Source organism: Bufo bufo, chromosome 2 (assembly GCF_905171765.1).
Source record: "Bufo bufo chromosome 2, aBufBuf1.1, whole genome shotgun sequence".
NCBI lineage: Eukaryota > Metazoa > Chordata > Amphibia > Anura > Bufonidae > Bufo > Bufo bufo.
The window spans coordinates 463,034,613-463,046,833 of NC_053390.1; the positions used below are offsets into that span (position 1 = coordinate 463,034,613).

General features: G+C 45.8%; 1 protein-coding gene across 1 annotated transcript in view; it reads right to left on the reverse strand.

Moving 5' to 3' along the window:
* PLEKHJ1 (pleckstrin homology domain containing J1) overlaps positions 1 to 12,221 on the reverse strand; it is a 44,583-nt gene that overhangs the window by 32,229 nt on the left and 133 nt on the right. Inside the window, exons 2-3 of the mRNA XM_040417655.1 lie at positions 12,105 to 12,210; positions 2,261 to 2,328 (exon numbers count right to left, since the gene is read on the reverse strand). Of these exons, the coding sequence (XP_040273589.1) occupies positions 2,261 to 2,328; positions 12,105 to 12,198 (162 nt within the window). The 5' untranslated portion in view covers positions 12,199 to 12,210. The remainder of the gene's footprint in view (positions 1 to 2,260; positions 2,329 to 12,104; positions 12,211 to 12,221) is intronic.

The following is a 12,221-nucleotide window of genomic DNA, read 5'->3' on the forward strand; positions in this document are numbered from 1 at the left end:
CAATGCATTCCAATACTTCTGTATTGGAATGCATTGGCTTTATGTGTAATACAGTGTGTATTACGCATACAGCTTCCTGCCTGTGAGATCCAGGGGGCTGGATCTCACAGGCTCTCCACCGCCTTCCATGCCATCGGGTCCCCGTCATAGCAGCACGGGGATCCGATGGCAGCTCTGATCCCCACCCGACATCGCACGTGCCGCGGTCAGCGCGGACCGTGGCACATGAAGGGTTAATGCGCCCGCCCGATCACCATGAAGCACATGTACGTCATGGGTCCTTAAGGGGTTAAAAACCAGGATTCGGAAACACTGAATGCCTTTTTTTTCATGTCCACGGGGGTGATTTTTTTCTTTTTTTTTCACCTTCTGCAGAATTGAAAGGGTATTTAAACCATACAGGAAAAGGGATCACAGGAAAAAAGGGATTGCTTTTTGGCAAGGGTAACCTTTTGGATTTTTGGCTTGAGGCTAGATTTCCAACAGATTTAAATAGGACGATGTTCTTTATTATTGATGTTGGAGATTATACATATATAAATTTACCATCTTTATTTCTAGTATTTTTTCAATGGTGTTGATAGTGCATCCTGTGTGTGTCTGAACAGTGTTCTATTCACTTGTACTGATGAATTGTTGAAGCGTGTTCCATCCTGTTAGGCCCCTTTCACACGAGCGAGTTTTCCGCGCAGGTGCTTTGTGCATAGCACCCGCACTGAATCCTGACCCATTCATTTCAATGAGTGTGTACAAGAACTTTTTTTTCACACATCAGTTCTGCATTGCGTGAGAATCGCAGCATGTTCTATATTCTGTGTTTTTCACGCATTGAATCCGCAAACAAGAGTGGATGCAATGCGTTTTTCACAGATGGTTGCTAAGAGATGTTGTTTGAAAACCTTCAGTTTTTTTATCTAAGGCGTGAAAACGCATTGAAACGCATTGTACTCGTGCGGAAAAAACTGAATGCAATCGCAGACAAAAATTTACTTGCTTGCAAAAAGTTTCACTGAACACATCTGGACCTAATCAGTCACGCTCGTGTGAAAGAGGCCTAACCCTAGAGCTAATTTAACACCAGATTTACTCCCACCTGTTAATGACGTGTCTTCTCGATAGGTAAATCTATTTTCTAACATGTATTTTAAAGGGAACCTGTAACCAGTTTTCAACCCCAAGTTTCATCGGTATCCTGAGATATGTCTCCCCCACCCTAATCATCCTAGGTGTTTTTTTTTTGTTTTGTTTTTTAAACACCGCTAAGTACTTATTTTACAGTATGTAAATTAACTGCTTGCCTCATCACTTCCCATTCCTAACCCCACCTCCCGTTACATGATTGACAGAATCTAAAGATTCTACCCTCCTCCCGAACTCACGTCCCAAATCCCGCGCATGTTCAGAACCAGTCATCTCGCTTCTCATCCCACACTGATCATGTGACCCAGCACGGAACATTCAAAGATGCCTTTAAAAGATAGAAGTCAAATCACTGATAATTACCTCCCTTATCGGGTGCTCCAAATCTCCTAATAAACACAGCTGGTGATGAGTGCTTCTCTATGCTGCAAGCTCTTGATCGGCACGCAGGATGAGCGTGTATCTTATTCATTTGTGGGCGTGGCTGGGCTCCGAGAGTCAAGGAACGCTGGACTCATCTCTGAATCATGGCGGACACAGGACTCATGTAAGGCTCATTTACATATATTTATTTTAGGTTTTTCTCTAAAATGATAGTTCGTTCAGAATTGATTTGAATATCATTATTAATGTATTAAAACTTATTTATAGAAAAGTGAGTTGATAGGGTTAGAAAGTGATGACTCCAGTTTTTCATGATCATGCCATTTTGACAAAATGGCCTGGGTGCCCGAAACGCGTCAAGTATATGTTTTTTATTCCAATAAAGTGACCAGTTTGGAATATGGCAGTGCTGTTTTTTTTCTCACTTGGATTCAAGAGTCTCTGCTCACCGTGACACACCGACAGCCTTGTGGATATAGTGGTTCTCTGAGCTGTAAGTGGGAGATTCCCTGTATCAGGTTTATTTTTGTACTATAAAAGGTCTGCGAGCAATACATGTATATTACACCATTGTATGGCTTCCTATTCTCTAAATAAACACATGTAATCGCTCCAGGCATCACGTATACCGTGTGTGATGGCTAGTGAGGTATCCCGGCACTGTAATAGGCATATGACCAAGTGCACTGGTTTGGCTTAGGGGCTTGTTGGTTATTAGTCCATTACGTTCACCTACCTCCTCTTCATCAGCCCGGAAGTAAAATAGAAAATTCACAACCAATTTCACCAGACGCTTCTTCAGTACTGAATGAAGAAACAAATATACAAAAAAAAACAGTGAGTCCGCTGCATAAACTGTACAAACTGGCATCAAACACAGGGCCACACATACTCCCATAGACTGAAGAGGCTGAGCAAGGCATTATGGCACAGAAGTAAATCAATAAATCACTACTATCAGGGCTGTGCTGAGAACGCACTCCCCCTCTAAGGATGTGGGGTTAGGAGGGAGAGACAGAGAGACAGAGAGACAGAGAGACAGAGAGACACAGAGACACAGAGACACAGAGACACAGAGACACAGAGACACAGAGACACAGAGACACAGAGACACAGAGACACAGAGACACAGAGAGACAGAGACACAGAGACACAGAGAGACAGAGACACAGAGACACAGAGACACAGAGACACAGAGACACAGAGACACAGAGACACAGAGACACAGAGAGACAGAGAGACAGGCTCTGGATAATCAAATTACCGGTAACTAATCATTTTTCCCTTCACCCATGACAGCACCACGAGAGACTTAAAGGGTTTCTATCACTTTGTTTCACCTATTTAGCTTTCAGACACTAGCGATCCGCTAGTGTCTGCTTTATCTAACCATCCTAATATAAGAGCTTATTGTCCTGCCGTTTAGCTAAAAAAATAACTTCTATAGATATGCAAATGAGCCTCTAGGTGCTATGGGGGCGTGATTAGCACCTAGAGGCTCCGTCTACCTTAACAAACTGCCGCCGCCCAGCGCGTCCCTCCAGCCCGCCCATCTCCTCCGGAATGCGATGCTCCTCGTATTCGGCGCATGCGCAGTGAATGTCTGATCGCTTCCCTGCTCAGACATCTCCACTGCGCCTGCGCCGATGACGTCATAGTGCTCCGAGGAACAGGCGCAGTGGAGATGTCTGAGCAGGGAAGCGATCAGACATTCACTGCGCATGCGCAGAACAGAGACGCGCACGGAGAGGATCGCTTCAGCTGGAGATGGGCGGGCTGGAGGGACGCGCTGGGCGGCGGCAGTTTGTTAAGGTAGACGGAGCCTCTAGGTGCTAATCACGCCCCCATAGCACCTAGAGGCTCATTTGCATATCTATATAAGTTATTTTTTTAGCTAAACGGCAGGACAATAAGCTCTTATATTAGGATGGTTAGATAAAGCAGACACTAGCGGATCGCTAGTGTCTGAAAGCTAAATAGGTGAAACAAAGTGATAGAAACCCTTTAACAGAGGAACAATCAGGGTGGGCGAGTAGAAGGAAGAACCTTTTCACCAAAGGAAGATCCCGAAGGAGAATTTAAGTCCAAACGGTAGTGCCTATAAAAGGTTAAAGGAGAAGACCAGGTGGCAGCTTTGCAAATATCCTCGATGGGGACCGAGGATCTTTCTGCCCAAGAGGTAGCCACTGCCCTGGCTGAATGTGCTCTGAGACCCATCGGTCGAGATAACCCCGAAGACATGTAAGATAAAGAAATAGCCGAAACAATCCATCTAGAGCTTCTTGAAGCTGCGCCTCCCTTATTCACTCCTTGGAATAGAATAAAGAGCGAAGAAGATTTGCGCCATTCTTTTGTACGGGAAATATATTTAATTAAAGCCCTTCTGACATCTAAACAGTGAAGGGACTTCTCTTCCTCAGAACCTGGATTTTTAATAAAGGGTAGGAAGAGTAATCTCTTGTGATCATTGAAATTTGGAAGCGACTTTTGGTAGGAAAGCCGGGTCAGGTCAAATCACCACCTTGTCCTCAAAAATCGTGGTATACGGCAGGTTAATGGAGATGCCCTGGATTTCATTTACACTACTGGCAGATGTTAATGCACCCAGGATACATAGTTTCAGGGTGAGATATTTTATAGAAATGGAATCTAGAAGTTCAAATGGAGGACAAGATAAGGCTTTTAAGACTATATCCAAATCCCAAGGAGGAGGCCTGACTGACAACACCAAAGAACATCTGTCAACTGCTCTAAAAAACCTAGATACCCATGGACATGTTGCAATCTTCTGATTGAATAGAGCTGAGACATGCACCTTTAGGGTACTACCTGCTGCTATACCTAGGTCTAACCCTTTTTGGAGGAACTCTAAAACCAAGTTTATGGGAGCAGAAGGTGGAATATCGTTAATATCAATTTGTGCAAAGGTTAGAATTTTCTGCCATACCCTAGTATAAATGGCGATAGTAACCCGCTTCTTACTATTTATAAGGGTCGAAATTAAGGCCTCAGAAAACCCCTTTTTCCTTAGTATGTACTTCTCAAGTTCCAAGCAGTTAAGTGGAGGTTCTTTATGCGAGGATGCAATACTGGTCCCTGGCTCAACAGGCCCCTGATCTCTGGAAGCACCCATGGGTCCGAGACAGACAGGATCCGGAGCCACGTGAACCAAGATCTTTTCGGCCAAAAGGGGGCAATGAGGATCACTCTTGTCCTCTCTTCCCGGATCTTCCGCACCACACGGGGAATTAATGGAAAGGGAGGGAAGGCGTAGGCCAGGTGAAAGTCCCACTTCTGAAATCAGGGCATCTATCCCATAAAGGGATCTGGTTTGGTCTAGGGAAGAAAAAAAAAAATTGGACTTTTTTGTTTTGGCGAGTCGCGAATAAATCTATGTCTGGATGTCCCCAGAGGTTCGTTATCTTCTTGAAAACGGATTGGTCAAGAGACCGACTTAGAAAGTCTGCCTGTTTGTTTTCGATGCCCCTGATGTGGACTGTCGAGATTGAAGTACCTACTAGTTCTGCTAGATTTAGGATTTTGTAGGCTTCTTACATTAAGGTACTGCTCTTCGTGCCTCCCTGTTTGTTCAAGTATGAAACTACTGTCTTGTTGTCTGTTAGGATTCTTAAATCTCTTCCCTTTATCCTGGGAAGAACGGAGTTCATTGCTAGATGCACAGCCATCAGCTCTTTCAGGTTGGAGGACCCCTTTTCTTGGACACCTCCCCAAAGGCCCTGAAGGGAGACTTCCTGAATATGGGCACCCCATCCCCATGGGCTTGCATCCGTGGTCAGACAAATCAATTTTTCTAATTTCCATGGAATGCCCTGGATTAGATTTCTTTCGTCCAACCACCATGTTAAGTTTTGTAGGGTCTGGCTCGATATCTTTATTTTTGCTTCTAGAGAGTCGCTCTTTCCATTGGGACAAGATTTCCCATTGTAGTCCCCCTTGAATGGAGCTGTGCCCATCGTACTGCTGGAATGCACGATGTAAGAGACCCCAGGATAGACATCCCTTTCCGGATTGAAGTTACAGGGTCTCATCAGGCCCCTGATTTTATTCTTGGATAAGCCTCACCTTTTTCCTCTGGTAAAAAAAAAAAAAACACCATCTCTGGAGGGACGAATCTAGAATTAATCCCAGAAAGGGCTGTCTCTTTGTTGGAAGTGGTTTTGATTTTTCCTGATTTATTATCCATCCCAAGGTGTTTAGGACATTTATCACTCCTGCTACCGCCGTTCTGCAAACATTTTCTGTAGTTCCAACAATTAAAAAATCGTCCAGGTAGGGGATAAAAAGAAAATCCCTTTCCCTTATATGGGATATAAGGGGAAATAATACAGTCTACACTACAACTAACCCAAACCTGAACTTCTGTGAAGAAGTTCAGGTCTGGGTACCACAGTCATTTTTTTATCACACGCGTGCAAAACACATTGCACCCGCGCAATAAAAACTGAACATCAAAACTGACTGCAATTGCGTACCTACTCGCGCGGGTTTGCCGCAATGCAACGGGACGCATCCGGACACACTCGTCTGCAAGGGGCCTAAGGGAAAACAGGGTCTTCCACTAATCTCGCCATCTTCAGAGCAGGATTCTAAGTCTGAGGAATTTTCAGATTGGTCCAACAAAGAGGAGTGTATCTCTTCCTCTTCAGGGTCAAAAGATATATACTCCTCTACAGACTCCCAATGCTTTGCTTTTGGGTCTTTTCCCCCCCATTCCCCTCCTAGATGATAGTGTAGCGCTGACTTCGGATCTAACCAGGGTCTGTAAGCATTCATAAAAAGGAGATTCTTCTGCTATATACAACATTGGAACATCTTTTCCCAATCTGAAGATAATTGGATTTACATATGGCACATTCTTTGTTCTTCCTCTTAGAAAACACTTTTTTAGGTTTTGTCTGGAAATTGATTAACATAAATGCATCAGTATAGGGAAGCATAACAAAGAGACCCATGCACTCACCCCCTCAGAGGTACCGAGACTGGAGGGACCGATTCCTCAGCAAGTTTGTCCTCCTCCATGCTTCCCTTTGCTGGCCACCAGGATCGCTAGGAACGCCAGGCAATTAGAAAAATGCGCTCTTCTCAAAAGGCGCATCTGAATAGTGTCACTTCGCGAGGCGATGTGCCGATCACGCGACCGCTTTACCCGGCCTACTCACTGCCGGCAGCGTTGACTTCTCCTCCTCCCACTAGGGTTCGGCATCCGTGCCTCTAGCGCATCAAGTGATGCTGCCAGGCACCTTTCGCTCCAGCACACTATCACCCCCTCCGGAGTTTAGCTGTGCCTCTGCTGTCCCCGTGCGCACCCGCTGATGCCGCCCTACTTACCCCAGGACCGCAGGTATAAACAGAGCACCACCAGAGAGAAGGACCTGAAAAGAAAACTGCAGGCTTCCCCAGAGACAGGAAACCACACTGAATTGGGGGGAGAGTGTCCGCCCCTTTGTTCTCTGCAGGTTTCCTGTCTCTGGGGCGGATCCTCTCTCGTGGTGCTGTCATGGGTGAAGGGAAAAATATGATTTTAGCCAATAATGAGTAAAATGCAATCATAAACAAAAATTGCCTCTGAAGGTGCACATAGCCTTTAAGTATATGAGAGGAGGTTATCCCTCATGAGTTGGATAAGGAGAAATTAGCATAGGAATACATGAGCTAGTGAAGGCAGCAGCATCCTGGAAACACAGAACTTTGCTCTGTTCTCACCACCATTGGGGGCTCTATCATATTTGACGGGAATAACAGTGTCTGCTCTTCCTGTCAAAATAGCATAACCTACCTGACACTATTGTAAGTACAGGGGGTCCATCAGGCACAGAGGTGTAGCTAGAACTGACTGGGCCCCACAGCAAATGTACGGGGCCCCCCACACACACTTACACACTTCTTCACAAACCCCCTCCTCCTGTGCAAACCGCTCTCATATGGCTATTTTGTGACTATTTACTGTATTTATTTATTTGCCTGTCATTTTTAGCACAACTTTTTTTTTTTTATCATTTACAGTTGCTGACGGAGTTTATATTCAACTCAACCCCTTTAAAACCTGCGCTGCAATTGTAATAGACATGTCCGATTTACCTCTACATATCCACAAGTATTTTAGCCTCTGTACCTTTCATTCACACACTCTCCACGCACGTGGGCGCACTCACACACTCTCCACGCACGTGGGCGCACTCACACACTCTCTAAAAGGAATGACAGAGTGGAATGCCCATAGACTAACAGGAAAGTGGAATGCCCATAGAGAATAATGGAAATGTAATATTTGAATTGGAGACAAAACCATTTGACATATCTAATAATTATTTAGCAGACATACTCTCCAAATTCAGTGGGATTATTTAATGTTCAGATTAAGTGATATTCTCACTGTTTTCTGCAGAATGACGAGGGTGAATGACAATGGAATGCCCATAGACTATAATGGGAGGCAAAATTTGATTTGGAGTTTGAACCATTTAACATATCAAGTAAATCTTTAGCAGGCTTACTCTTCAAGTTCAGTGGGATTATTTAAAATTGAAATTAAGTGGGATTATCATTGGTTTCTATGAAATGACAAGGGGAATGACACAATGGAATGCCCATAGACTATAATGGGAAGTAAACTATGAGCTCATTTGCAGGTAAATCTGTGTTATGTAGGACATTAACCTTTACCGCAAGTGTTCCCTGGGTAGAGTAGCATATTGTAAAATTAAAATTACCTTTGATTATAACCGTTTTCTATAGAATGACTGAACACAACGTCAAATATGTGCAGGATACGAATACGCACATACGCAGCGTATTTGAGGCTGTGAGATATGTGCCGGACAGAGGGAAATACACTGCAGACACATCGGAGAAAAGCCCTGTGTGTCTGCTCCTAGCGCATACATAGCGTATTTTCTGCTGCCCGGCACATTTTTCGCAGCGTAAAATGTGCTGCGTATGCGCTCAGTGTGACCCTACCCTTAGGCCTCTTTCACACTTGCGTTGTTGGGATCCGGCATGCACTTCCGTTGCCGGAGGTGCCCGCCGGATCCGGAAAAACGCAAGTGTACTGAAAGCATTTGAAGACGGAACCGTCTTCCAAATGCTTTCAGTGTTACTATGGCACCCAGGACGCTATTAAAGTCCTGGTTGCCATAGTAGGAGCGGGGAGCGGTATACTTACAGTCCGTGCGGCTACCGGGGCGCTCCAGAATGATGTCAGAGCGCCCCATGCGCATGGATGACGTGATCCATGCGCTTGGGGCGCCCTGACGTCACTCTGGAGCGCCCGGGGAGTCGCACGGACGGTAAGTATGCTGCTCCCCCGCTCCCCACTACACTTACCATGGCTGCCAGGACTTGAGCGTCCCGGCAGCCATGGTAACCATTCAGAAAAAGCTAAATGTCGGCTCCGGCAACGCGCCGAAACGACGTTTAGCTTAAGGCCGGATCCGGATCAATGCCTTCCAATGGGCATTAATTCCGGATCCGGCCTTGCGGCAAGTGTTCCGGATTTTTGGCCGGAGCAAAAAGTGCAGCATGCTGCGGTATTTTCTCCGGCCAACAAACGTTCCGTTCCGGAACTGAAGACATCCTGATGCATCCTGAACGGATTTCTCTCCATTCAGAATGCATTAGGATAATCCTGATCAGGATTCTTCCGGCATAGAGCCCCGACGACGGAACTCTATGCCGGAAGACAAGAACGCAAGTGTGAAAGGGCCCTAAATTTGTAAAAAAAAAAGCCTCTGAAAAATTAACAACGTAATCTGTTTTGATAAATCTCCCCCTATGTTTTTAGGTTTATCAATTTGTTGTTACATTGTTCTTGGTTTGTTTACCCTTTTCTCTGACAATGTACTTTGCTACGTCATACACTCCCCTATGGCGCTGTCATGATTTACCAGTGCATTCTTTTTTGTCTCGGAGTGTCATGTTTTTCCTGCTGGGTCAGAAATGTCGATGTTTATTTGTATACTTATTATTTTGATCCCCCCCCCCACCTCCCATCCCTTCTTTGCTTTTGCCTCCCTCCTATTTTTAATTCCTGTTCTACAAAAGAAGAAAATAAAAACTTTCAATAAAAGTTCTGTTGAATGCAAAAAAAATTAAAGAAGGTTATTCAGGAATAAAAAAACAGAGCTTATTTCTTCCAAAAACAGCACCACACCTGTCCTCAGGTTGTGGGTGGTATTCACTTGGCAGAGCTGCAATACCACACAGCCTGAGGACAGGTGTGGTGCTGTTTTTGGTAGAGAACTGTAGTTTTTCTAATCCTGGATTACCCCTTTAAATAAGAAAAGTTTTAAATAAAATAAGTATTTACACATTTTCTATAAACTTGTCAGTTTTCATTCTCAGTAATACCAACATGCTATAGGAGTTTCTTCAGTTCCCCCCTACATTTTACAAGTAAAATTCTGCTCAGGAATTACACTTGGAAATTTTGATGCAGCAGAGTCCCATTGCAATCACATAGAAAATAATGATAATCCCACCTAATCTTCATTTAGATCAATGCTACTGTGTTCGGATAGTATGCCTGCTAAAGATTTATTTGATGTGTCATATAGTTCTCTTCTCCATGGCCCATCGTTCACCCCATTATACTCTATAGGCATTCCATTGTGCTATTCACCTGTCATTCCATAAAAAACAGGAAAAATCCAAAGTTATTTCAATTGTAAAACATGTTACTATACACGGGGAAGATCTGTGGTAAAGGATAAATTGATATTTTTTGCAGATTTGCCTACAAATTATCTGATACTTTGCTTCCCATTATATCCTATGGGCATTGCGTTTGGCTTTATTATAGTCTATGGGCATTCTCGTCCCCTGTCAAACTCTATTGGCATTCCATTCTGTCATTCCTTTTAGTATGCCCCTTTTTTAAGGGAAAGAAGTGGAATGTTATACAATGGCCAAGTCAATCACGTGACCTGAATCCGATTGAGCATGCATTTCACTTGCTGAAGACAAAACTGAAGGGAAAATGCCCCAAGAACAAGCAGGAACTGAAGACAGTTGCAGTAGAGGCCTGGCAGAGCATCACCAGGGATGAAACCCAGCGTCTGGTGATGTCTAGGCGTTCCAGACTTCAGGCTGTAATTGACTGCAAAGGATTTGCAACCAGGTATTAAAAAGTGAAAGTTTGATTTATGATTATTATTCTGTCCCATTACTTTTGTCCCTTAACAAGTGGGAGGCCCATATGCAAACTGTTGTAATTCCTACACCGTTCACCTGATTTGGATGTAAATACCCTCAAATTAAAGCTGACAGTCTGCAGGTAAAGCACATCTTGTGGTGGTGTATAGAGCCAAAAATGTTAGAATTGTGTCGATGTCCCAATATTTATGGACCTGACTGTACATAGGCGCACTCATACACACACGGGCGCACACACACACACGGGCGCACACACACACAGGGGCGCACACACACACACACGGGCGGGCGCACTCATACGGGCGCACTCATACGGGCGCACTCATACACACACGGGCGCACTCATACACACTCACACACGGGCGCACTCACACACGGGCGCACTCACACACGGGCGCACACACACACGGGCGCACTCACACACACGGGCGCACTCACACACACGGGCGCACTCACACACACGGGCGCACTCACACACACGGGCGCACTCACACACACGGGCGCACTCACACACACGGGCGCACTCACACACACGGGCGCACTCACACACACAGGCGCACTCACACACACAGGCGCACTCACACACACACACACACAGGCGCACTCACACACACAGGCGCACTCACACACACAGGCGCACTCACACACACACACACACACAGGCGCACACACACACGGGCGCACTCTCACACACACACACACACAGGCGCACTCACACACACAGGCGCACTCACACACACACACACACACAGGCGCACACACACACGGGCGCACTCACACACACACGGGCGCACTCACACACACACGGGCGCACTCACACACACACGGGCGCACTCACACACACACACGGGCGCACACGGGTGTACACATACACAATACACCTATATAGACACCCAGCTTTCCTGCTGTACCTCTCCCCCATACACTAATGCCTCTGCACTTGTGCCATGCAGGATAGCAGAGAAGCTGGATGACATCTCATGATATAATTCACACAGCTTTCCTACTGTACTGCAGGTCACATGTGCACAGTCTGGGAAAGATGAATATAACCGCAGTAGTTCCCCTGCCACTCACATCACTGGTGCAGTTGTGGCAATCTAACTGATGTTCCGCCCACATTGGACCGTCCCGATGCTGGTCACTGTCTATCATCAGAACTGAGGAGGGGAGGGAGCAATGTCACTGATGTCAGGTCAGTGACAGGGGTGCAAGGGCAGGACTCCGGACCTGGTCTAGGAGAAGTCAGCTGCTCTGACAGGGGCCCGGGGTGAGGAAGTACAATGACTGCTCCCGGGCCCCAAATAGCTACGCCACTGATCAGGCACCTGTCATTATGACTGATAGCACATGAATGAAGTGTGACCAGTGATGTCCATGGGGGAAGCAGGGGCCCTCCTGTCACTCACCGCTGCCTTTCTTGGGGACCCTCATGTTCAGCTCCGCCGCTTTCTCCGCTCTCTGTCTGGAGAGGGACAGCAGCTCCTTCTCGTTGTACCGCATCCTGAGACCATGGCACGGCCCAG